This window comes from Aphelocoma coerulescens, chromosome 5 (genome assembly GCF_041296385.1).
Source record: "Aphelocoma coerulescens isolate FSJ_1873_10779 chromosome 5, UR_Acoe_1.0, whole genome shotgun sequence".
Classification (NCBI taxonomy): domain Eukaryota; kingdom Metazoa; phylum Chordata; class Aves; order Passeriformes; family Corvidae; genus Aphelocoma; species Aphelocoma coerulescens.
This window is the reverse complement of record NC_091019.1, coordinates 29,413,983-29,441,766: the sequence shown is the minus strand read 5'-3', so window position 1 is coordinate 29,441,766 and position 27,784 is coordinate 29,413,983. Positions and strand designations below refer to the sequence as shown.

Here is a 27,784-nt window from a genome sequence, read left to right as displayed (position 1 = left end):
TTTTAGTAAGAAGAATCACATTTAATGAGTTTCTTTCTTGCAATTTCAGATGCTCAAGTACAGCTGGTAGAAATTCAAAACAGCCGTAAAGAACTGTGACAGACGGATACAAATAGTACTGCAGCTTAAAAATGATAAAAAACACCTGAAAAAAAGTCACACAACCCTCCCAAAAAAATTTACACTTTGAACCTAGGCCAGTTTTTGAAGATTCCCTTCTCCGAAGCTAGGATGAAGGAGGAAGAAGAAGAGGGACAAAGTGCAGATGACCTTCCAGCCACAAAGGTCTTGAGCCAATGTGTATTCACTGTGCCTGTGGTGGTATGTAAGGGGACATCACCAAGTGCTGATTCTGCGACTGCCAAGAGATTCCTACGGAAATCCAGACCTCAGGCTAATACTGAACACAGAGTGGACCAACGAGCTGCATCAACAAAATAAAAACAAAACTCAAACTAAAAGAAATGGGAAAACCCCAAATAGCACAGATCCACATTTGTGAGGGGAGCAGAGGAAAGGGCAAGAAGGGAGGTCTATACAGTAAATAGTTGAATGGTTTATGTTACAGATGACTGGCAGTTTTAAAGAGTCTCTTCCCAGCTCCATTGCTGCTCCAACCCAGAAGGGAGAACTGAAAAGGGAGGAAGAAAAAGTAGGACATCATCATGGAGCATGCAGGATCAGAAGCAGCAGAGTGGGCATGCTCAAATAAGCCCCCGTCTCTTTTTGTAGTCCTCCAAGTTCAATGATCGCCGAGGGGCACCATCTTTTGCTGGAGGAGCCTTGGAGGTGATGGCCAGTGCCTTAGATTCTGTTGGGGATAAGAAAAGAGTAAGGACCAAACTACAGGAAAACTACAAATTTTTACTTGTTTTTGCTGACAACTTCACCACAAGATCATGTTTGGCTTCTCTAGTATACATCAGGTTAGAACTTCAGTTAATAGTACAGACAGTATTGGCAGGCTTCTCTTCATAGATGCAGAACATGCAATTTTGACTCTGTGTGTTAATCCAGAGACAGACAGTAAGCAGAAAAAGTCAAACGTTCTATGTCTATAACACACATTTTTATCAGTCTCCAGGTTCTTCTGTTAAGCAAGGAGACCGCACAAAGTAAGATGCCAAAATGATGTTATGTCTAAGGAAAACTCTGTCTCCCATCCTTCTCTCTTCAGTGTACTACAGTGCCTAACCCTCACCTGCTTGCTAACTCTCAAGTTTGTAACTCTCACTAGCTGTTTCAGGAAGTCTCTTGTTCTTGACCTCCTACCTCATTCTGTAGTCTTACATCCAAAGTTTCAATCTTGACCTAGTTTGGATCTCCTGCTCTTGATTCTTGACAAGGTTTGTCTTTGTGCATTCTTATGGTACTTCCTAAATTACTGTCCTCCAAGAAACTGCAGATCTAATTCTTCAAGTAATGCAAGAAATACTAAACCTTGTGTGTCAAATTGCACTGATATACTCCTCCCATATACTCCTTTCCTTCCACTGGAAAACAACTTTATAGGACACAAGAAAATAGCCTCAAGTTGCACTAGGGAGGTTTAGATTGGATATTAGGAGAAATTTCTTCACCAAGAGGGCTGTCAAACATTGGAACAGGCTGCTCAGGGAAGTGGCTGAGTCATCATCCTTGGAGGTATTTAAAAGATGTGTAGCTGTGGCACATGGGGACCTGGTTCAGTGGTAGACTTGTCAGTGTTGAGTTAATGGTTGGACTCAATAATCTTTAGGGTCTTTTTCAATCAAAATGATTCCGTGATATTAAACTGTTCTTGTCACACATCTCATGCTGCCAAAGTCAGGATAACAAAGAGGAAGAGCCAGCAAATTTGTGTCTATTATCTTCACTCACTGGCCAGTATTTTCATTTCCCTAAAATTTAGTTTCAATACCATCTGCAATATCTAAGTTAGGGAACAGCAACTTGGTAAAGCAGCAGGTTCAAAATCAAGTAAAAATACTTTATCCCCACAGTATATGCACAGAGGACAGAACAGAACAGCACAGACACCCAGCTTATCTGTCATCAAAAGTTATTAGACAAATTAACAAAGTAAGTATCAAGGTAGCTGCCAAGACTTATTAAATGCAACACCCATCTTTTTCCCAAAGATTATACAAGTCATAGATAATATAGACTGAAAGAGTGTACAAAAACCCACTCATTATCTCCTTCTCTCCCATGGCTTTTAAATCAAAGATAAGGGGATATACAAGCTTTTAGTCTAACACAATACAGTTGTTCTTGTTTTCTCAGTGGATGTCACTATCACACATCCCCTCCTCCTCAGTTCAAGATACTTGCCGAGATGGTAAACAGAGCCCTTGCTCTCATTTTCAAAAGCCCACCAATAACCTCGAAAGAATTATTCTGGAAGAAGTAAGTTCTACCCAAATGGGCTGTACAATCCCATCCCCAAATTCAGATGGAACATCTACCTGAACTGGGAACCTGAAGATCAATCTTTACATCAAAGTCGTGCACTTTGAAAAGATCTTCTGAGAGGTCACTAGCTGATTTAGAGTTCACATCTTTGTCTTTTCCTTGACCCTGAAATAAAAACTACAAGTAAGTCTCCAAACCTTATCTGGCCATACAAACAGAGATAAAAATGTTCTTCCCCTCTTCTGTCATAAACATACTTAGTGTAGCTTTCATACTGCTAGAGTAACTTAAATTTCCTTTGCCAAGAAACAAGAAGCTATTGCTCTTCTATGATAATGCTCTACAGGATACCCCTTCCTAGAATGCACACCTGCTTAGTCACAAGCTTCACAGAGCAAAAGGATGACGGTGTGAGGAACATAAGAGAGACCAAAATGGAAACTTGCCTTACTCATGTCCTTTGGAGCATCTGGTAATACACCAGATCCATATTTTGCATTTAGCTGGGCAAGGATGGCAGCTTGGACAGCAGGATCTCTGGACTGCAAAGGCAAAATATTAGAGAAGAATAAAAAATTAAAATTCCTGCATTTAAATTGGCAAAAGCTAGAACTACATTTTGTTAAAACAGTATTCATATTCATAAATCTAAAACCATAAGAGACTGTGTATTGGTTCACCCAACTTTCAGAATCCCAAAAGGCAACTGAAATCATCCTGACTGTATCTGACAGTAACAAACAAAAAATCATTCTTCAGAAAGTTTTTATTTCAAAAAATCAGAAATAAATTTCCTGATGATATGGCTTGTTTCTGTGACTACTCTTAATGCTACTGTAACATGTATTTGTTTTCAGCTTACAGTTCTGTCTGAAACACTCTACTACAGAGGAGAAATTTTTAGAAGACTATTTTCTTTACCTAATAGTTCTCTAGCATAATAAAGCTACTCAGTTACAATTCTTTTCTAATAAGGAAGTATTTCAGAAATATTTAATTCAAGCCCTAAAATAGAATTTCTCTTTTATTTCCTTGCTGGTTTGTGGTGACTGATGAGAGCCAACTTGAGGAGTATTTTTTTTAAGTACCTACACCAGAATCACATACTATTCCAGAACAGACCTCAACAAGGCCAGATTACTTAGAAGGAGGAGGTGATCAGCTTGCTGTTCATCAGTTATATATGTAGGGACTGCAGTAGCAGGTTTGGCACAGTATCACATGGGAAGTTTGTGTTGAGCTACTTCATCTATCACAGGTCCAAAATGTTCTCCTCTCACCTTTCACAGATCTTACAGGAAGCTTTCAGCTAATTAGAAGTGAAACTCACATCTAAAGCAAACTGTCTTCCCAGAGCTAACTAAATCAGAATAATTCTACATAGATGAACTCACTACAGAATTTTCAATCATGGTTGCTTTTGCAGTACATACCCACATCACTTCTGTCCTTCACACTTAACATTAAAAAAAAAGAGAGACCAGGATCTCACTCAGCTGTATCTCACACTGGCATTAAGGGTGTTAATAGCATATGGCACAGTTGGGAATTTTTGTTCCTACACTCTGCATTACATCGGTTTCTGTTTTTCAGCAAATTGCCTCAACTGAACTTAAGTATTACACTCACATTAGACACTATTGTTGGCTTGCACTGCCGCCTAGTAAAGGGGTCCATTTGTTGGTTCTTCATGCTGTGACTTTCAGCCTGGAGAAGAAATAGCACATGGGTTTGCAGAGTTTGCTGCTTGCACCTTTGTATATCCCCCCACAGCCCGCCATCCATGCAAGCACTCATCAGCTATATACAACACCGAGATCAGAGGAAAACCAGCAACAACATTACAGATTAGAAAGATTTTTATGCACCCATCATCCTACGCTTCACAGGGCAAAACTGTCCTTATTGCATACAACTACAGAAAATAGGCACACAACTCTCAGGATAGTTAATGCTTAAGCATTTGTTAACAAGCTTAACTTTTCCTTAATAAAAATGTAACTACAGAGAACTGAATATCTCCTTCACTCTTTTATTATCTGAAGTCTCCTTTATGAGGAGACTTATTTTTCCTATACCATATAAAATGCATTAAGTCATTATTGCAGTCACTAATCTGCTGATAATTGAGTTGAGCAAAAGGATAAAGCACTGTGCTTTAAAGTCATGCCATTTGCCAATCTGAAAGACTTTACAGATCATTAAAAAAAATTAGTAACTTTGCCATGCAATTATTGTTCTTTGCATCATTTCATCTCTACTTGTACAAAAGTATTAATTCAGTACTATTTACCACAAGAGCCTTCTCAGACTCAACGATATTCCACTCTCTATTTCTCTGGTTGATGTAACTGCAGAACGGAAAAAAGGAGGGTGGGGGAAAGAAAAAGAAAGTGACTGTCATTTATCAATCCCTACACAACAAAACACCTGACAGCATTCTTGCAGCTTCGTCCTGACCACAAGTTACTCTTTTGCAACACAACTGCTACCTGGGGTATATAGAAGAGAGTTTACATTTTTGGCAGTTTTAACTGAATGACAGATACAAGAAAGTGAAGATAGACAAGCTAACTAACAGAGCCATTGCAAAACATATTAACACACTGAAAAAGAAAAGAAAAAGAAACAAAATCCTGCAGTTAATTTGTTAATGCATTAGTTTCTCTTTTCTAAATATTGTTTGATACCATTTAAGAAAGAAAGTTCCCAGTATCTGCTTCTTACCTGATTGCAGAAATATTTTTTGTTCGTTGACGATCCAGGGCCTCTGCTCTCTCTTCAAGTTCATTAAGCTGATCTTGAATCTGCTTGGCCTTATCTTGGTCCCCCAAGTCCTCAGCCATAGCCTTCAACCAAACAGTAACTCATTAAGCACTACTCTCTACCCAGAATTAGTAAGAGAGACAAGGGATATACCCATGAATCAGTCAGCTAACCCTACTCCAGTGAATGTTCTTCCCTGCATGGTAAGAGTACAACAAAGACCTACACTCTCCTTACAGCTCAAGGCAAAACCGGATTGCTTACTCTGAAGAAAAACTCTGACATCCCTTACACTAAGGAAGATGTAGGAACATCAGTCCCAGCATGAGGAGGACAGGTCAGTTAGATGACTTAAGTTACAAGTGTTATCAAAATTTAACATCCCCATTTAGCAGATCAGGAAAAGAATTATTTCCACAACTGCCAGTTGCCGTTTCCTTCAGGAAGCTGAGTCCCCTAAGGCACGACAGCAGCTTATTGTGCCATCTGCTGACAACAAAAAGCAACTGCACCCCCTGCGATGGGAACCCAGTAATTTACATGTTCGTGCATAGCAAAATAGGGACCACAAAAACACAGTTAAGCCAAGGAATGTCTATTAATGCAGACTCTTGGTTTTTACTGTATATGAAGCATTAATGCCTCGAGAAAGACATAAAAAAGTTTTGGTCTTATTCATGAATCCTATCTTCAGAGATACTTAAGGCTGCTTGTTTTCTCCACATCTTGGCTTTGGCTTTTATACACTGTTAGGTCTACTTGTCCCAAGAGGACTGCAGGTAAAACAGATCATGGCAAGTAAATCTCTCGGCCACTTTTTTTTCAATATAAATTACCAGCCATAAAGTGACAATCCAGTTACCCCTGAGTAAAAAATAATGTAACACAACTTCTATTTTTCCTATCTTAAATTAAGAAGAGGAAATCAACTTTCAAACATTATTATGACGTACTCTAAAAACAAAAACAAACAAAACCAAACCAAAAAACAACACTGACAAAAAAACCCCCAAACCAACAAACAAATAAACCCCAAAAGAAAAGGAAAAAACTAAGATAAAAGGAAAAAAGGAAAAGTTTCTGAGGCAGACCAGCTTAAGACCTTGTTAATGGACACAAAAAGAGACAGCTATAATTGTTGGCAATTGCCCCTAAAAAAAAGAGCACAATAGCTCTGAGTGTTCTGACCCCAGCAATGAACCTTGAGAGCCACCTTCCAGCTGCACAGTTAAAGTCGAGCTTACTGCTGACTACTGCCAAAATCCAGATGAACTCCAGTTCTTTGAAATCAAAGACTGCATTACACTTGCAGGCATCACCTCATCTCTCACCTTCTCCTTTAATAGCTGAGTTTTCTTCATGGCATAATTTGGAGGTGCTTTTCTGAACCTTTCCTTCTCTTTCACAATCTGTAAGATGCAGAGGAAACAACATGTTCATATTTCAACAAATATGAAACCTCTATTTTGATATTTGGTATTAGAAGCAACAGATAAGTATCACCTAAGAAATTTATTTATTGCTACTGAATTTTATGTATGCTCTGATGGTTTTGTTTTTTAGTTTGTGCCTTTGGTAATGAGTTACAGCTCCATTCTCACTACCTACAAAAATCTGATGCTAAACACCTGTGGTCAATATCAAACAAGTACTAAACTGCAAAAACTGTGATAAATGCAACCACCATGGCGCTGTCAGTTTTTCAGAACTTGAGAACTAAGTTACCATACTCAGGGGTTCAGAGCTATGCAACACAAGTTCAAGAGGAGATAACAGGGCACAAATGAAGAAAAGCAGGCATGAACACCAAACAACAGCAGGATCACCAAGGTACTCTATCCAGTTATGAAACTTCATTTTGAGCTTTTTATTTCCTTCTTGGAAAGCAAATACCATGATCATTTTGCTTTGTAACAGCCACTGCTCTACTGCATGAGTTCCTGTCACTTTCAAGCACTGACACAGCTTCACTACAGTGCACTATTTACCTCTTCAATGTCCTGATCATTAAATTTGTAGTTGAGGGCTTCTTTGATGGACACTTCCTTCTTGTTAATCTCATCTAGTGTGGGTAGCTGCATCCCAGCAGAGAACATCTAAACACGAGAGAGAGTTACTTTCTACTTAAAGTATGCTTGGCAGAAGGTTGCTAAGAAGAAACTGAAGTCTGGCAAACTTACTGCTTCCTTCCACTTCATAAATTCACTTTCAGTAAATTCCTGATTTGAGACAAACTCCAAGCGAAACACACGTGAATCACTGCCATGCCTGCAACAAGAAAGTGTAACATCCCCTTCTGATGGTGCAAAGTGGTGACATTTGATCTATATATATAAACTGATTAAAGAAGCCCAAAACCACACAACAACATGTCAACAAAATCATAATTCCCTACATGACATTTTTGGGGTATTTTATAATTTCCATTATGCACAAAGAGAAAAAAACACCCAAATAAACCCAACCCAAACATTGCAGCAGTAAGTAGCATGACAAGGTTCAGTCTGCTTTTCAGTTCTCACCTCCAAACCCCACAGAGAACATGATTTGCTATGAAAAGGACACTGATTTATGAACTAAAGAGGATTAGCTTAGTATCTTACCTCAGCTGTAGGCCTTTGTTTGTCCGTGTGCCACCAAGCTGGTAAACCTTTGCCGTCTCTACCACACCAGTTATTTCAGCAACCTGTTTCACAGAATAAAATACACAAGAAGGATGCAGGAGCGTTTTTTTTTTTTTTTTCATGTTCCTGGAATTTATCTGGCATATTCAAGCCTTTTCACTAGAGATAAAAAACCTTAATCTAGCTAACAATTCTAACCAGATCAAGGAAAGCAAGACTCTTCAGTATACATTATCAGGTACTGAATTAGTTGCTTTGTACATATTCTTTGAGTTAATAAATTATACCATCTGAATGCTTGATGCAGTTTTTGTATCTTCTCAGCTCTGCCTTCCTGACCAAATAGTGTACACTCTCCTACCTTTTCTATTTCCTTCTCAAATAATGTTGGTTTGGGTTAACATATGTTCCAAATGAAATACACTAATGCTGCTCACATACTAAACACAGCCCTTCTAGGGGCCTTTTTAATGCAATTTTAAAGAATATTATTGTATTCTATGATTACAGCAATGAAACAGAAAACCAAAACTGTGTTCTCAATCACATTCTCTTCTGAAGGCACACTGGCGTACTAAAAACTTTGTAAAAAGAAGAATCAAGACAATAATTTGGGAATAGTCCTAGAAACAACGAGTGAATGTTACTCATCCTTACTTGGTTTAAGCAGAGTCTGGAACTCTAGTTTGCAATACAAGTGATGAGACAAGACAACATGAACCAAAGCTGGAAGAATAAGCTTTGCTAGTGCTCCCCCTCTCTCACTAAATGTCTCTCCTCCCCTAGGTGGTCACACAGATTTATTCTTAAACCAGTCTCCTCCACCTCTTCGGCAGCAACTACATTTTCTGGTTATAAGCAATCTTTTTGTATCAATCAAACAGTCACTGGTACCCAAGAACTGATAAGCTGCAAATAGTTTATTACAGCACAAAAAAAAGAACTGAATCCCTCAGAGCTAAACTCACCCGATAAACAGGTTTACTGTTGTGATTGCCAATGCCAATACGGACAAAGCAGCCAGTGACTGTCTTGGCAAAGAAGGGCATGTGACACCAGCGTTCCAGCTTGTGCCGTGACAACCGTACTCGGTTCAGTTCTTCAGGCAAGGACACTGGCTGGGACTTGGGAGGAATTTCTTCTTTCCTGATTTGGGAAAGGTGAGAGAGAATAAAGAAAAAATAGAGACATAATAAAAACCCAAAAAGAGGGTCCTGAGTAAGGTGCAGTGTGAGCACTATTTAAATTACCAGTAGAAGGAATGATTCATCATGCACTAGCTGATCTAGATGTGTGAATTTAGCATTCCTGAGAAAGGCTTAACAGGAAGTCCCAGATTTATTACCCACTATCCCTGTTAGCAGAAAGCAGACACACACCAAGGCAGTTTACAGACTAATGCTTTAAGATAAGCCAGCACACGTATCTACCCAGATGTGTGTCAGAGTTCTGCAGCTGCTGAACTGTAGAACCAAACAAATGAGTAAACAGCAGTGTAATTTGGGCTAAAACTAACAGCAGGAACTGAAGTTGCAAACACACCCAAGGTAAATGAGTCCCATGAACCATGATATAGTGTCAAGGACTCAAATCTGAGCAATGCAACTGTGCCCAGAGGCAAAAACACTTCAGAGACACTGAACTGCCCCAAACAATCCTCTAAAACAGCATGTGTCTACCTAAAGTGGGTCTCTATTTTTGAACATACTTACAAGTAATCACAGTGCAGTGTTTACTACTTACTCTTCCTCTTCATCAGAGGATGATGATCTGGATGAGCGATCACTTTTCTCACTAGACTTATCATCTTCCTCCTCCTCTTCATCATCAGAGTATACTTCACTAGTTTTTAATGGCTGTTTTTTTGCAAGCAATTCAGCTGGGGGAAGGACAGAGAGCAAAGAAAATCAAGTTATAAATCTTTTATGAAAGCTTCCCTATAAGAGCTGAACCTTAATTGCTTTAAAAAAATCCAAGAGGCAGACAGGTATTAATTTTACACTAGACACAAGTGGCACATGTTCAAATCCACTAGTAAGCTGTGTGCTTCATTGATTTCTCTCTTTGCATATACACAAACTACTTAAAATCATCCTAAACCTCAGCTGCACTTATTTTCAGTCTCCCAACTTGACTGCACATAGTGATTCAAGATGGGTGTAACAACTGGATATACAAGAAAAAACTACTATGATCAGACATCTCATTGTTATTTTACAAGGAAAAAGGAAAAAACCTCATGTTTGGAGAGGATCGCAATAAAACCCAGTAGAGTAACAAAAATGGCTGCATCAAAAGGTAGTGGCAAGATGGACAAGATGATGTGCTAGTGAAGAAACAAGCAAATGTAAACAAGGTATCACAAGTCCAATAAGTAACAGTTTGAATGATTCAGAGATCTAAGTGACCAATTCAGACACATTAACTAAACATTACCAAGAGCCATTCAGTGGACTGTGATGAAAGTTCTGTTTTTAGACCATTCCAGGGAGGGGTAGGGGTGAGGAATACAGCATCAGTGGTGTCAAATACCACCCTAGGTGGTCATGTCAGGCAAAGACCAAGGAAAACACAGACATGGAATTCATTCACTTCAAGGTGTAGGATTGTTGCATTAATTTGAAACAGGATGTAGCACTTTCAGACAGCTGCAATAATGCCTCAAAAACTGTAGCAATAGCAACATGCTTTCAATACCTGTTCTGTTCTTCCTTTTCTCTCTTTCTGCTTTTAGCTCCTCCATTGCCTGAGATTTCTTGTCCAGCTTTTCATCCCGCTTTGATCTCCGCTCTTTGTTATGTGACATGACCTAAAAACATGTACAGGAAGTCCCTCAACACCATAAATCCGTAAGCCAAAAAGCATTAAAACAAAGATTATTTGCATACTTTGAAATTTTTTCAAATAAAAATTACTAACATACTCCTTTTTGAAATAATTTTTTTCAGTTCATTTTTTTTACAGAGGCTAGAGAGGGAAATCAATCTGGAGTATATTTCTTTATTCTGCTTCATATAAAAAATAATTAACATATTTATAGTTCAACATTTCTGCCACCAAGTCTTAGTCTCAAAATTCCTCCTTAAAATTAAAAAAGGACTAGAGAAATAAAACAGAAGTAATTCTGCAAATAACATGCAATAAGGAAAAACTGAATGAATATTCTTCTCATTTGCTGCTTCTGCAAGGCCAAATCAAAGCACTAGTTTTCATTTAGTAGCAAAGAAAAAAGCTAGGTTAAAAATACTTAAAGCAGAAATAACGTTGCTTGTAAAGTCTGCACGATGGATCCAAATCTTAAATGTTTTAAGTCTTGTGTTTTCCATTTCTAACAGGTCTATCTCTGTAGAGAAAGCAGCCTCTATAATAAGCATAAAAGACAGTCATTTGAGCTAAGTTGAAGTAATTTCTGCAAGGCACTGTGAAAGAACTCTAAATAAGATCCTTTTACACATGCATATATGTATTTGCAAGTACACTTTGTGTATTATAAATGGACTATTAAAGTGTACACACACGTACATATATGGAGTTGAGGGTGTAGGGAAATGAGATTTATTCCACTCAACATGTGCCTAAGGGAAAACTCATCTCACCTAATTTGATTGTAGGTGTTAAACATCTGTTTCACTAGAAAATAACATGGAGTGAATTGTCAGCTGAAGATGTCCTCTTCCATTGCATAAAACAAGAGGCAACAAAAAGTGTAAACAATCAGCTGGTTCTTAGATGGCTGAAGTTAGACAAGATGAATCCCATCCCACTCTGGGAGCCTACCTGCCCAGGTTGCTTTCTTTTTCTCATGTGGGATGGCTAACACAGCTACTCTAGACATAGCTGCAACTTTGCATTTTTCATTAAAGGAGTATCAGCGCACCCCTCAATAGGCCAAAGATGTTAACTTCCTTAAATGGACTGGAAAAACTAAAGATAGCTTGTGCATATAAATTAACTAAAATCTGATCTGCTTTCTACACTGTTTGACATTAAGAGAAAACATTAGGAGCAGAGAGGCCATATCCTATCTCCTTTTGCCAAGGGAAGAAGGCTTGTTACCAAGAACGGTTTCATTTCCTACCTGGGATTCCTGGATCTGTGTGAGTTTTTTCTTCTCCTGCTCCTCCTCTTGCTTTTTCTTTTTCTCTTTCTTTTCTTTCTTTTTTGCTGTTTTTAGTTTTTTCTTGATTTCAAATCTAGTAGCAGTTATTGGAACAAAAAGAATGTATGAAAGAATGCTTTTCCTGAGAGAGCAAAGGATTGCTCAGATGCTATCACAATTGCTATTAGGTTGCAAGGAACACTTCAACTTCTTGTCCCTTTAATATTATCCTGTCCCCTATTCCCATCCCCTCCTTTCCCCAAGAAAATAAAGTGAAGAAAAGCTGAGCACACAAAGTGCAGTCCTACAGAGAGCTAACCAAAAGGGCTGATGAGAGCATGTAGAAATTACTATTCTACAGAAATCTGCCCTTACTCCATCTTCCTCTTTGCCAGCGCAGTGATCATTACATGCTGCCTACAACTCTAAAATCATATGGCTATTTCACATACTTTGAACATAAACAGCTAATTTTTTTTTCTTTCAAGCCACTATCATGCTAACTTTTTCATGTTTAAGCTTCACCTTTCTACTGGCACTGGCCTGTGTAAGAATGACTGCAATGTCTCAGGGAGTCCTCCTTCAGCAGCTAAATTCTCATCAGACTCAGTTTCTGCAGAACAATTTAGGCACTTCCACTTCTACCTTCATGAAATATATCACCCTGATGTCTTATTTTCAGCCACTGTATTCAGAAGAGTAGTGATTTCAATGGAACAGTCCTGTGACTGAGATTCCACTGCACTGGGGACTGGTCACTGCTTTAGTGAAGTGTGCATATGGACAAACACAAGAAAAAAATAACTTCCATTAATTGAAATTCAAAATGTGTTTTCCACATGCACATTACACAGTCCATTCTTCTTCAGCCCTTTACACCTGGATTTTGTAGACAACCAACTGAAGTGTCAGGTGAGCTCACTGCCCTTTATGCCTTTAACATGAAGCATAACACACAAGGCACAGGCATTATATCAGATGCAATGCCTGTGTAATCCCAATGAACTCACAGCATAACGTGCATACAAAGAGCTTTTGAAAGATTCAACTTATCATAAAGTTAAATGACTACCCCACCACCCCCTTAGTTCTACCTGCCAAGACTTCACACAGAAAAGCACAAATTAATTTAAGATTAAATCAGTAACTCAAGCTTCAGTTGTTTAATTTGTTTGTATCAAGTATTCTCTGGCATTCATTCTAAAAGAGAGACATTCAGTTACCATAGAATAGAGAGTAAAATTTAAACGATACTATGTCCTTTCACGTGATCGAAATCCAAACTTACAATCATTCTGATCCCTTTGAGGAGAGCAGCAGGCCACATAAGATTCTGAACAGTGTTAAAATCAAGGCAGGCAGGCAGTGCTCTGGCTATGGCTTGGACAAACACAGTCTGGCAGTCATTTGTATTGACATGATTTACTCAACAGATGTCAGTCCTCTAGGGAAATTTCTCAGCAAGTGAGAAAAGAGAAGGCACTAAAGAAGAAAGAAACTGGAGAAACCTTGCCCCATACATGCCAAATCCTTTTGATTAAGACACACAGGAAGAAAAATACCTTTACTACAAAGAAGCTGCCTGAGACTGGACAGTATAACAGTAACAAATAAACAACAAAACCACAGTACATAAGGTAGAAATCCACAAAAGTTTCCATGAAAACGACATATCCAATACCACTCCTCATTATTTCAATATCTCTATCTTCTATTAGGGCCCAAACCAGTTTCACACCCATATACAGGAAACCCTGACACTGCTCTGTGCTTCACCATTGTTTTCTGAAAAATTCCAGAAACTCATGTACACCTTATGCTTTGTTTGCCTTTTTCCAAAGCATCAGCACATGACAGTTAATACAAAAAAAGATGAACAGAAAGCAGGCCTTCTGACTGTCTGGTATCTAACCTGTGGAGCAGTAACATAACTACAAGGGTAGCCAGAACTGAGTGTATTCAACAGCTGAGAAACTTTTAGATACTGTCTTCTGCAAGAATGTGCAGAACTCCTGCTGTGTGCTCCTTCACTACTACAGTGACAGTTTACACCCAAAAAATAAACACTCAAGCTTAACTCATTTTACACTGCTGAATGCTTGGACCTTAAACAAGAGAGCACAGTCGGCAGACCCTCTATGCAGCCTTTAAGAATTTGCTACTGAATATCAACAGACATAAAATTCACCTTCTCTTTAGCACTTCTCTCTTCTCTATCCTGTTAAACAGTTCTTGCTCTCTCTCCTTTTCTGTCATTTGTTCCAGTCGAGCTCGGTCTTCTTCATCTCCCATCAAGTCTTCTCCATAGCCATCGTGGAATTCCTCATCTTCAGATGAAGAATCTGAATCTGAGCTAGATGAGGAGCTGTTGCTTTCTGAGTCAGAGACTTCTCCTAAATCAAAAATACAAAGTAGTGAGATTCAGCTGGGGCAAAGCCCAACCACTTCATTATAGCATATTAGCAAAGGATAGCATGAATTATTTTTACACTCATCTTCCACTATATTAAAAGCATACATATAATGAAAATTAAGGCCAGGTTGAAATTACCATAATATGCCTATGCTAAAAAAATATAAAATGAGTGGTACTACCTTTGAACACAAATTGGGTTATAAGTAAAAATTCTTAGTAGAACAAGCAAATTTTAGAAGGCCTTTTAGTAAGGTGTTACAGTCTTTAAGTCAGATTTCTATGCCTATATGCTTATACAGCCATGAATTTGTGCGTGCACACCTCAAACACCACGATCAACCACCACAGTATAGCACATTAACCACCTCATTATGGCAACCTGAAGGACCAAAATTCATCATGCAAAGACTGCAACACTATGAATTGCTACATCAGGAGATAAAGTTGAAACCAATATCCTCAGGGCTGGCAAGGCCCTGACACTAGCTCTGTTACTGTAACAAGCCCTCCCATCTACACAGGGGTTTAGGGAACAGCTGACTCCCCAGTAATTGGGTAACACCACCTTTAAACTTGATCCAAGACCAAGCACTTTGATTATCTCAATTAATTGACTAAATTACACTAAATTACGAAAGCAGGCATTCCTTCTTTCACTTTCATTCTGGTATTACTATTTCTGGAAACTTCCAGGTTTGCAAGTTCACACTGTGAAAACCCTTGAGTTGTAAGCACTGATATACACAGGTGCAGTCACTTCATGCCTTTGTCTGTATCTCTTGTGCTTGATATACTTAAAACTGTAAGCTCCTTCATATACTATCTTAACCTCTTTTTTTAGTATCCATGGAAATCACAAGTAAGCACCTGCAAACCTTCATGGGCATGATGAAAACAGAAGACTGGACATTTGACCAGCATTGAAATGTATTCAATATTCACATAAAAAATTCTGACAAATTTATAGAATGATTTTTCTTCTTCCATGTCAGTATAAATGTGCAAGAATTCCATTTCAGAGCAAATGCATGCAAGATAAGCTCTTATTTGCATCACAAACACTACACACCTCTCCCTTTGTTATCACAAGAAGTTTGGGAAGGAGAAATATGTCAATGAGAATAAAAAATGCTACCCACATGGGAAGATAGGACATGCAAGAAGGAAGCAAGGAATTTTCCAGGAGAAAGTCAAGCAATGAAATGTCATTCATTCTTCAGTCAATATAGCATTTAGTTTGCGGTTGTAATGGAGTGCTCACAGCAATGCTACACTGAATTACATGCACTTCAAGCCATGGTAAATTTAAAAGTTATCCTGACTTTAAGTTACACAATGAAAAGTCTTTGAAGATGGTCTTCAACATCACCATGCAACACTACTCTTGAGGGTGCACAACAGGTAAATTCACTTGGAATCACACTAAATAGATGCACATGTGTTATCTTACCCTCTTCAGGTGCTGAGCTCTCAGCCGAGCTGTCTTTATCTGAGCTGCCAGAAGAGGCAGCTTTGTTCATCTGTTTCTTCATGGCTCCTTTCTTCTCTGCCTTACCCGCTTTTCCCTTTTTTTTGTTTTTAGAACCTCCAACAGTCCACTGCAAGGAAAGAACCAAGAAAGGGATTGTGAGATACAAACATCACTTTTCTCCCTCCTCCAAAACACTGGAGTAAAACCAGCTGAGAAATAGCCCAATACCTGACAACAAAAAAAAATCAAAGCAGAAAGAAGAGATTAAAAAAAGAGAAGCCAATAGGAAACTTATCAGATAACTGGGAGCCTTTGACAAGGTTTTTGGGGATAGGGTGTTGTGTGGTTGGTTGAAGTTTTTCCTTTTTTAAAAAAAAGAAATTAATTATCAATGCAAGTCAACGGTTGGTAGGTCATTCCTTTTAAAAAATAATGAAGACTTCAAAGTTTGCAATATCTGACAAAAGAGGAGGTATTGAAAATATTTTCCTAAGAAAATAATTCTAAACAATGTGCCCAATGCATTTGTAAAGATTAGCTTCAGTTTACTATTAAACAGAAGCAACTGATATGTTTCCATAACTAGTTTAATCAAGAGTGGATTTTACATTTCATGAAGGACACCAATTATACATAACAGCCTTTTCAAGATCTGTTTTACCAAAAGTACCCGTGTCTGTATTCCTATGCAACAAGCCGACAGTGCACTCATAGATGCAGGTGGTGACACTACCCTCTATTTTCGCAAAGTAGAATCAAATCAGAATCACAGAAGTCAGGAAAAAAAAAGGAAAAAAAATATCAAGTCCTAATTTTATTTTTCTTTTAATGTCATATTTTCAGTTAACTTAGACTGCAGTTTCCAAGTACAGGACTTACACCAGCAAACATACACAGATAGCCATTTTAAATCCCAAAGTCCCAGAAGAACTAGTATTTACCTTACAGTGTGATTTTTTTAATAGAATTTTTACATTGTTCCAACTACCTGGATAAAGCCAGAAGGGAATAGAAGCAATAAGGATTGCCCATATGTAACTTAAAAGCTTTACAATATTTTGCACTTCACTGCCTCTCCTAGAAATTCTCCAGGCATGAGACCCTCAGGAATATAACAGGCTTTTAAAACAAACAAACAAATAAATAAATAAATTTATTTAGACCAAAATCCTCCTCATACCTGTATATTATTCTCATCTTTCATGCACATCACCATCTGGCTGAGCATGCACTTTTAAAAAACAGTCATAATGCAAGTGAGCAAATACACTTGCGCATAACTGAGATCTTGCACTTAAAACTACTCTAAGTGGAAAAAAAAAAAACACTTTAGATTTGACCTCAGATGCACACAAACTTCAGGCTTCCTACCCAATCACCCTATCCTGGGGGATAAACCAAGTCTGTCTTTGCAGGCAGTAGTCATTACATCAAATTTGATAAATTGTTCTACCTGATAAGACACCATCCTCAGAGAACCCTAGTGTTCAATTACTCAAGATGAAACTCAAGCAAGCAGTTATAAGCGAATACCTGATCTAATAATACCTGAACTAATACCTTTGGAATTTCCCAGGTTTTGATTAGTCTCACACCCAGCTTTGTACTTTCCATATTACCAAATGCTTCATCATTTTCTTTAGGCACCATCAGAGTATTCAGAAGTCTGTCAACGCAGAAGTTGGTTTTGTTTTCTTCTGAGGTAAAAAGTACAGTGGTGAGCCTTGCAATTCATACCCTATGCAGGTACTCCAGTCTGTTATGGTCCATAGGACAAGTGAGAAACTGCACAGAAAGCTTTGACTTTATACCAGCCTGAGCTTGTACTGAAGTTTTTTTCTGGCTTCAGCATTAAAGTTTTACTCGGTCAGTGCTATAATATCACTGTCTAATAATATTTCTGGTTACCTATGCCCACGTAAATCAGTTAAGAACAAGCTTGTACTCTGCCTAAATCTGTTCAAAGCTCAGCATTAAGGAATCATCTCCCAGGTGTACAGAAAAGTGCATTTTTGCTATTTGCTCAAGTGCTCACCTGTTGTCAGCATACCAGTGAAGACACAACAGCAAGAAAAATGAAACTAAGCATTTAGCAGTGATGCAGAGGTGCCTTCCTCTCAGAGCTCTGCCAATTTTCACTGTTTTAATGCTGAATTATATCTCATGTCAGCATGCTGCACAGCAAGGAAGCAGAACACAGAAAGCCACAGTACACAACACAGTTATATCAAGACCTTGAGAGGTCATGCTGAGATGAAAGAAGTTAAGATCAGATAAAAAACAGCAGGACTTCGGTGAATAAAATGTTTAATAGCTCTACATACATTTGTTACGTATCACTGTTCTCAGCTTTTAACTCACTAGTAGAATTGTGGAGAAAACCTGTGTGAAAATTGTGGAGAAAACCAGGAAGATAGGACTGAAAAGAAACTTGTGTGACAAACACTTGGAACAAAAAAAAACCAAACCAAAAACTCCACTCAAACAACAAAAACCCAAACCCACACAAACAAACAAGTAACAAAAAAGACTAAATAAACCTCAAACCAAAAAAAACAAAAAAAACCCCACAAACAAAAAACCCCACCACCAAAACCAAAAACCACCTAAGCAAACCAAAACAGAACAAGGTAATTAAAAAATCTGCTCTCCAATCTAGGAAACTGTGCTTTGGTTTCTATTTCACCCTGGAGATAACACTTCATCTCACTTTTGTTTATGCAAGTGACCTCTGTCCATCTCCCAATTTCAGTGCTGTCACAAAGCCAAATTCTTATCCAACTCAGGTGCTTCTGGGCTTACTCAGTTAACCCAATCTCTCATGAATGCCTGGTCATTCCTGGAACAACTACAGGACAAGACAAGAGTTAGGGCAAATCTTGGACAAATAATTCATTAAAACCAGGACACAGTGCAAGACTCTTAGGCTCACAAATTGCTCTGCCTTTGGACACTGTTGCAGTTGTCATTTGGACACTGAATGACCACTCTGCATTGCTCAGAGAGAGCCAACATGAATTTCTTCTTGCGGCAGAGGAAGTCACAACAGATTAGCTGGTCTAGGAGGAAGAGGGAAGGCAATGCTGGAAAGTCACGGGCTGCATGGAAACCTGCAATCCAAACCAAAGTCTTGAGTCCCTTCCTCATGCTCCAGCACACCAGCAGAAATCAAAAATGCAACATGTTCACATGCAACATCAAGTAAAAATGCACAGTTATAGTCAGAAGCATTTCTTTACTCTGTTTCCCTTAATTCCAAACAACAGCCCCTTTCCAAAATCTGTCCTCTACTGCAGTTTCTCCAAGGTTCCCTCTTCCATGCTGCAGTCAGGCAGCACCAGCCAGTGCCTCTCATGCTTCCCATGACTGTAATGCCTCCTCGGAACAGCCCCTCTATTCACTGCTGCCTCCTCGGCCACCATCTGGACCCTCCATGGTTCCGGACACAGCAAGTTAATAAACCCATGCAGAAGTGTACTGCTACATGGCTTTCTGCTTATTGTTTAGTACTGCCAAACAACAGAGCTTTATGGGTCTCTCACAAGAAGCAGCCAGAAGAGCCTTCTGAATTTTCCACTTGCTGCCAAGGTTCACAGTGCTAATAGCTTGAATATTTCTTCCAAGAAACAGTTGGGCATGACGATCCTAAAGGTTCTTGTCAACCTAAGCTATTCTTTGATTCTAAGAAGTCCAAATTAAGCCACAGTAACCAGAATGGACTTAAGGAAAAAAAAAACCCCAATGCACCACATTAGAAATTACCTAGATTTGTAAGTCAGCTTCTAAAAAAGCAACTACACAACGTGATTCAAGAAAATAATTTATAGCACAGCAAACCTGGAACATATTTCCAATTGGGAGATGAAATGAGATCATGGAGAAAAAAAAAAGAGAAAAAGAAAAAAGAAAAAAACCCCATACCTGAAGCGAGCTCAGAGTGCAGAACTGTTTTACTGCTCAGGTAGTTGCTGTTTTCTTCTATTCACACAGTACCTAAATGCATTACACACTGAGATTTTAATTTGCAAATAGGTGTTCTCCCAACTTTTTTTTTACCCCCTATCAAGTCAGAGATGCACAAGTAAGGCTGCCAGCCTGTCTTTGCCATATCCTTCCTTTCTGCCATATCCAATGGCTTGATAAGCAAAATGCAAACTACAAGCCACAACATCAAAGCAAAATAGGTCCCTTACCAATGTGTTCCTTTCCTAGGCCAGATAAACTTCATCTGTCCTGTTGTCATAGTACTTAAGTGCACCATGGTAGGTGACATCAGCTCAGCTTACAAACTTTCATGCATTCATATAGAAAAAAAATAAGGCAGTCCACCAGGCAAGTCATGAAACTACAGCTTCAGCCTGTCTGAACTCAACAGCAGGAAGCACAGATATGAAAATAAGGCAGTATTTACTGTCTTCAGGCTTTCTCAAAGATTGGAAAACTCCACAGACAGCACTCCAAGAGCTTCATGGAGCAAAATGCTTTCTACCACTACTTAAAAAACTAAATAGTAAATAAAAAGTCCTTGTTATTTATCCTTTCCTTTTAGGATCCACACCCGTCATTTGAACACCTCAAACACCTACATGATAACAACAGCCCAGCAATCAGAAAACTTAAAGAACTATTTTAGACACAGAGAGAAGACTCTAGGTGTCAACACCAAAATGGAAAGGAAACAAGCAAATAAAGAAAACACCTTCAGAAGTCACAGAAGCGGCTTTGCCAGGAAATGGCTGAAAGAAGGCTTCATGGGCTAAAATACCACCAGACACCTGATCTACTCTTTTTATCCAAGTATGGCTCGAAGAAGCTCACAGAAAGGTAACTATACATAATGATGAACTAGTAGGTTCAAATGCAGTTTAAGCTTCAAATTAACATTTACTCTAGAAGTATTTTGAGGTGGTTCATGTATGGAAAAATGGCAAGAACTGCTTGAGTGACAACATCAAGATGGTAGACACCAAATGCCAATCAGGAAGCACCCCACAATTAAAACACACTTGGGGATGCTACTGGTTGTGAAAATCTCCAACATTTTATTTAGGAAGCCTGGGCCAAACACTTGGAGATGGCAACAGCCATAAAACACCTGGTCCACAAGTGCCTTGCACAGCCCTAGCACCACCAGCCAGACAGCATCACCTGGACAAAAGGCTTAATGGCTTCTCTACATATTAGACAGAACCTTCTGACTGTGATGTTGTCATGAAAAACTGCTCCATGAGTACAAAGGAAAAGTTCACTCAGTGAAAAAAAAAAAAAAATTCACATATTTAATTCCAATACCTCCTTGAGTCTACTTCTGGAGCAACCTGCTGTCCTTCAGAGCTCTTGCAGACTCTTCCTACCACATAAATCAAATCACAAGAAGTTATCCTCATGCTAGTTTGCAATTTAAAGAAGTTAGTTGCAGACTAAATGTTATATCAATTTTGTCCACAGCTTATTCACATTACTTCTTTGAACATGCCAGCCTTCATACAATTAGCTTGTGCTATTCAGATTTGCATTTGCACTTTATTTGGAGCAGAGGAGGTAACAGCACTTCTCTTCCTTGAGAAAAGCTTTACTATTGCACACATTAATAGCTGAAGGAAACTGTCTCCAAGCAAAGTCAAAGTTACAAAGCACATAGTCTATAAGCTGTCTATAAGAAGATTAAAGCACGGCCTGTTTCAAATTTCCTAAGCTTGGAAAAAATCTATGGCAAAGGCCTCACAGGACTGGAGAGCCCACTCATTCTTGAAGGTCTAATTAAGCAGTATTATAAAATAAAAGCACACAGGAAAAGACAACGTTTAGTACTGTAATTTCTACAAACCCACAAAAAGACACCCCCATAACAGAAAGAACACATGCAGTATTCTGCTGATCTGTGCTTTGCTGAGTGGTCTAACTTGAAGTGCAGTAAGCAGATACAAAGAGGCACAAAACCCTCTAGGCTGACTGTTACTTGAGACCAATCTCCTCACTAGCTGCATGACTACGGCTTACCTCTTCCTCTGTCCCATAGCTTTTGACAAGATCTTCAGCTATACAGCTCCCTAACAAATTAGCACATTTGTAAAAAAAGGCATAAACAGATAATCCTCAGTAAACTCCAGACTAGTACCAAGCATTCATTGTATAAGTTTTCTTGTCTTGGAAGTATCTTCTGTCATTACCCTGTAGGTGTTAAAAGGAAGAACTGAATCCTTCCTGACATTAGAATGAGTGTAGATCTTACACCACAGCTGTACAGTCTTACCACCATTGGTAACAACAAATCTTTCAAGAGAAACAAACAGGAACTCCATAGCATTGTGGTTTTCTGTCTAACCAACACTAATATCAGGGAAGTTGTTGCAGAAGTCATCCATTCTTCCCACGCAATAGAAAAAATTATCTTATTGTGAGCAAAGAAGCCAGAATAAAAGGAAGAGCAAGAACCCAGAATTAACCTACTGCAATTGAGGAACATCATCCACCTAATGCCCTCAATCAGTAACAAGAATACTTTGTGGACACACAAACCTCTAGCATCGTAGCTCCAGTAGTAACCTAGCTAGCATCAAACTGGTTAAATGCAGAAAGCTACCAGTTAGAGATGGTGCGCTCTTGAGCAGACATGGTCACACACCACATAAAGGAGCCTTTTATGTCCAGATTAGTACACCTCTTTGCAAAGGTAGCTCTTCTTATTGCAAAGCCCTGCAGTCACTGACATTTATCAGCTCTCTGAATAACAGTCTATAGTCAATTCAATCAAGAATGCTCAACAGCCCCACCAGAAGACAGTTTAGACCATTCCTCCTATCTCACTGCCTGCAACTCACCTTCAGTCCCTCGGCTAGGAAATTTGATTCAGCCCACAGAGGTCCTTTAAGTGTTACAGAACTCAGCATCTGGATGAGAAATTCTCACTGATACACATAAATATAACATTAAAGATCTAGTGACATCCCTTGGGCACTATTGTATAGATGCAGCATGATTTGTCACTGCTGTTATTCAGTAATTCCAAAATGTTTTTCTCTCCCCTATGCCCCACAAACTTTCCTCCCTTTAAAAAAAAGTGGCACGGTGCATTACGCTCTGAAATAGAGATTTAGGCTTCTTTTCTGTACATGCAACATAGTGCCAATCTTGGAACATTTAATGCTTTCCAGGAATCATAAAGGACATGCACACTGAAAAACCTCTGTGGAAACACATGGGTATGATTAAGAACATTTGCCCAGGGCAACAATTTCCATGCTTTTGCCTCAAGGTCTTCACCTTGCAGGAGGTCCAACAATACAATTTCAACTTTTAGACCCCCTCTCCCAGCCCCCAAGGTTGAACAAACTTCAAACCAACCACAAGAATACTTATTAAAACCTGAGTTGTTCAGCAGGACTAGTGTAGTCAAGCCCAGGGACGCACAGAACTGAATGACTGGCAGAAGCAGAACTGTTATAAGCCAGCCGCTCATCCTGCTGTGACAAGCAGCAGTTCAGAATGCATATTTCAGGCACAGGAATAGAAGCAAGTGTCCTAATTACCTCTTCGCTAAATCTTTTTCCTCTTGCTGCATAGAGGTCAGAAAGAACATAGTATCAACTTGAAATGATACAGAGATTAGAAAGAGTATCAGATGAACAGGGTGCAACAGTGGCACTACTGATCTGCAACATCTGTGCAAGTTTGTGAAGAGGTATTGACATATTCTACATATAATGGAAAGGTAGACCTTCCTTATTACACAAGTTAAAATTCTGACAGCTTTCAGAGCTAAACACAGAATGGAAGGCTTTATCATCCACATGCTCTCCACACCCAATTCTACTTTTTCCAGACAAGCTGCTCTCCACATAACTTAGAATAAATAAACTGTGAGCCAGCAGATCTGAGCACACACGGTAACAGACTGAGTAGTTACCCAATAAGAAGCCTAATATGTCTAGCCTATTCACAATTCCGTCTCTATGCCTTAAATGTATATTAGATATACAAGAAGCACTTTTTTTAAAGAAAATGATTGATTTGGAACAGAGTTCCAAGCATATTTGTTTCAAAAATGCCTCAGAAAAAAAATTAAACTGCACATTCTGCACACTTACTGGAAGAACTCTGCTACACTAACAAATGCTTTAGAGTTTATCACTGACCTACCCTGTTAGTCTGCAAGTTGCCACAATAGATAATCTTTACTGTTATTTCAGAAGGAAAAAAAATACAAAAACCCCCACCAAACATCTCCATGTCAAATTTACAGGGAACAGGTGGAATAAATGACCTCACTGTAACTTGCAGAAAGCTTGCAAAAGATACTTGTGAGCTTTCAAGAAATTGTTTTTACTCAAATACCTGTATAACATTTTTCAGTGCCTGTTTAAATAGGTCTTTTTCAATTTCCTTTTCTAGATGCACAGACTTTTAACCAGCTCTAGAATATAGTACCAAGAACAAATACAAAAAACAGAACCAGCAGATAAACACTACTATACAAGAAATTGACAAACCTTAGAACAAAGTAATGCTAAACTCCTTGCCTCTTTCTTCAAAAATGGCAATCAAAACACACGCTGCTGCATGTCCAAATGGCCAGACAGCTAGTTCACAGCACAGTTCTTGGAGAATCAAAGTAGCTAAACAGAACAGTTTTACTACCTGTAAAATAGTACCACCTGCCTTGACCCTTCTCTTAGGAAGGAAGCTCCACTCTAAAGCTGAAAACCTCTTTCCCTGAATTCAGAGTCCAGCTTTAGCAGCTTCACTGCTACCTCAACTGCAAGCATGACACAGAAAAAAACACTAGTTTTAAGCAGGCAGCTCACCAGATCATATGAACGTGAATTTAACCAGCACTCATCTTTTCTATATACAGACTATTTTGTATATAATTAGAATTCAAAACACAATCATTAAAAAAAAAAGAAAAAAAAAGAAAAAAATACATCCTCAGGACTTAACAGGTCTCCATCAGTCTCCATCATTGATGGACAGTCTCACTTTATGAAGACAGCAGGCTAAAGATACTGTATGATAAGTACAGTTTCACTGCTGAGGTACGATCAGACAAATAACCCGTAACAATCTCCCTGGTAACATGATAAACTCACCTCATCATCACTATCTGATGTCTCAGAGTCTGAAGAAGCTGTAGGTTTGCTCACAGGTGGTTCCTTTTCTTCAGAGTCACTGCGTTTCCGTTTGGCCAATGACAGGAGCTCCTGGTGTGAAAACACACACATTTATTTCAAAGTGTCGTAATTAGTTTTAACAATCCAGGTCAGTGCACAGGCAGGTTCTCTGCAATATCTGAGCACATCCCAGTAGCATGACTATTGTCACCTACTAAGGAACAAGTCTACTTATGTTTCATAAATATACATTCACACACATAGTTTTAATACAACTGGATGCTACAAAAGGATTTTGATGGTAACAAGCTATTAAAAGTAAATGCTAGTACCATTACTTTCTTGGTATAAACCACGTAAGACAAATTACTTTCAGAGTTGTGTTCAGATTTGTCTTATATGGATTGGGTAATAATTCAAAACCACCCTAGCTACACCACGTAGAATTAGCCCTAAAAAGCCAAATACCAGTAGATAGCAGCTTCTTCTCCTAAACAGAGATGTTTGCAGTTACACACTTTAAAGGGGAAATGCTTTAGGCATCACCATTATGTCATGGTTGGTACTATTTAGTCAGCCTGTTCAATTCCTTTACATTGTTGGTACACACCCCAGAATAAACTTGAAACTTTGGACAGACACAGAGCAGGTATCAAGCTCAGAGTCTGTGAAACTTAGTAGAGCTGTTCTGCTCAAAAGGAAGCCCTTTCACAGGCAACATGCACCCACACAAAGAACTACATGGCTCTCAAATACTCTCATCATCTGCTGTTCATTGCTTGTTCAGGTGACACAAGCAGAAGTACAAAACACTTCTGAAGCTGTGTTACTGTCTCTGCAGTCCGGGACACAGAATCTATTCTCAAAAACATTGCTCTGGGGCTGATGAATCTTAGCTGTGTGTAGAAATACAGCCACACCAACTTCTGCCATCTTTGGAAGTCGATGCTAGATTGGTTTCCATTAGTTTCACAACTGGAAGATTATCTCAACAAACTGATTACAATTCAGCACCTCAAATGAGAACACAAACACTGCAGAAACTGATAGTCTGCCTACTTACCAACAAAGAAACTTTTCATTAGTAATGGCTTTTACCAACCTTTCTCTGAAAAAGCCCTGCAACATCAACACAGCACATTCGTACAATTAACAGATCTCCTCTGGAAGCTCCTGAAGAAGTTTCAGTAGTGCTTCTCTTTGGGAAGCTCCTGAAGAGGAGCACCACTTAAGCTAAGAAATATTCCTTTTTTCTTTCTTTCTTTCTACATTTGTTTTCTGTTTTCCAAGATACTATATTGAAAAGGCTGCTAACCGTTTAAGTCAACAAGCCTAGATTGCCACGGGAAGCTGTCAAACATTTAATCTGCAGGGGTTAACTCAGTATTTTACATTTAAATCAGTATTCTCTCATCTCAGAAACATTGCTTCCCTGCTACCTAATCTTCATCTTTGCACATACATCTCTCTGTTGTTACAGTTGCTACAAACAGCTCAGTGGAGGGGGAAGCACCTACTACTCAGGTACAGCTGCAGATGCCTGCTGCCAGTGAGGGATGGAACAGATGCAGAACCACGTGGCTATTCCTACCACCATGGCTCCGATTGTCTGACTGATGCTAGAGCTAGTACAACTCCTATTTTCAAGTTCTAAAACTACCAAACTGATACACTAGCAGCGAGATGTTGGCAGCCCTACAGACTCTAGAAGTATACAAGATCAACCTAATCAGCTCCTGTGTATTTAACAGACTATCTGATCTGATTTTTCTAAAGCCCCAGTCTGCAGAAGTATTTTTGAGTGTTTGGGAAGGCTTTTTATTGCAACATAGCAACAGCTTCTATATTAAAAACCCTGAAGGTCCAACACATAAATTACATCAGACATGTAGGCTTGAGCATATTCGTTCCACCAAACTTCTCCCCGAACAAGCACTGCCATACAAGCTGTAACACACTTCATCTATGATGTCTTTATTTACCATTTGAATCACACCAATGCATGCTACACCAAAAGGTGAGTCTTTGAAAGCAGCCCCCTCCAAAGAGGGAGACACTCCTTTTCCAAGCCTGACACGGTTGAGCTCACACCAGACATCACAGTTACAACCTCGGGAGATGCCCTGATGACAAATAAAGAAATACTACCTCTTCTTACATCTACAGGCTCCATGCGGTTTCCCATGAACAGAGCTCCCCCAGTGCAGTCACCAAGATTGAAGGGGTTGCATTAAACACGCATTAGCACTCCGGGAGCCCGCCTGCCCCGAGGGGAGGCAGGGACCTGACACGCTGCTCTCCCGGCGTGCCAAAGTAGCATGGAAAAGTTGCCCAGCCCTTTGGGCCTCTTTCCCCACTACTCGAGGTGGGAAGACCGCTGGTAGCCGGGCCTCGCTAACCCTTCCTCAGGGCCAGACCGCCCCGGAGCATCGTCCCGGAGCATTCACCGCCCCTCCGTCCCGCCGGCGCCGAGCACCGGGCCCGCTGCAGAGAGCCCTCGCCAACGCGGGCCTCCTGCCAGGGGCGGGCCGGGGACCCGCCGGAGGGGCGCGGGCTCTCCCCACGGCGGCCGCGGGGCCCCATCGGGCTGAGGAGGGCGAGAGCGGCGCGGGACCACCGGGCGGGAGCGAGGGAGGGATGGCGGCGCCGAGCCTCGCGCGGGCCGGCGATCTCAGGCCCCGCGTTCGGGCCGGGCCTGCCCGCGCACCTGGTCCAGGTTCTCCTCGCTGCCGCTGTCCTCGGTGTCGGAGTCGATAAGGACACGGCCTTTCCGCTTCTTCACCATGGCGGAGCCGGCGGTGCCCCCTCCCCGCCCCGGCGGCGGCGGCGGCGGCGCTCGCACGGCCCGGCCCGGCCTGACCCGCGCCGCCCGCCCGCCCGCCCGACACAAAGGGCACCGCGCAT

General features: G+C 39.8%; 1 protein-coding gene across 1 annotated transcript; it reads right to left on the bottom strand.

The window, feature by feature from the left end:
* RTF1 (RTF1 homolog, Paf1/RNA polymerase II complex component) lies at nt 1–27,749 on the bottom strand. The gene is made up of 18 exons (XM_069017371.1): nt 27,588–27,749; nt 24,860–24,970; nt 15,750–15,897; nt 14,072–14,276; nt 11,863–11,977; nt 10,482–10,593; nt 9,528–9,663; nt 8,753–8,930; nt 7,764–7,846; nt 7,341–7,428; nt 7,149–7,256; nt 6,492–6,569; nt 5,122–5,243; nt 4,688–4,745; nt 4,024–4,101; nt 2,841–2,936; nt 2,448–2,559; nt 1–811 (listed from the first exon to the last, which is right to left on the bottom strand). Exons 1-18 carry the CDS (start codon nt 27,663–27,665, stop codon nt 705–707), a joined length of 2,013 nt encoding a protein of 670 aa, XP_068873472.1. The 5' UTR covers nt 27,666–27,749; the 3' UTR covers nt 1–704.
* Nucleotides 27,750–27,784: the final 35 nt, after the last annotated feature.

What these genes read in the sequence shown, in the direction of transcription:
- RTF1 (XM_069017371.1), bottom strand. Translation starts at nt 27,665, where the DNA reads ATGGTGAAGAAGCGGAAAGGCCGTGTCCTTATCGACTCCGACACCGAG. An exon ending in AAAAATATTTCTGCAATCAG is followed by an intron (nt 4,746 to 5,121) that starts GTAAGAAGCAGA and finishes TCCGTTCTGCAG; the next exon opens with TTACATCAACCAGAGAAATA. An exon ending in AGTCTGAGAAGGCTCTTGTG is followed by an intron (nt 4,102 to 4,687) that starts GTAAATAGTACT and finishes TTTCTTCTCCAG; the next exon opens with GCTGAAAGTCACAGCATGAA.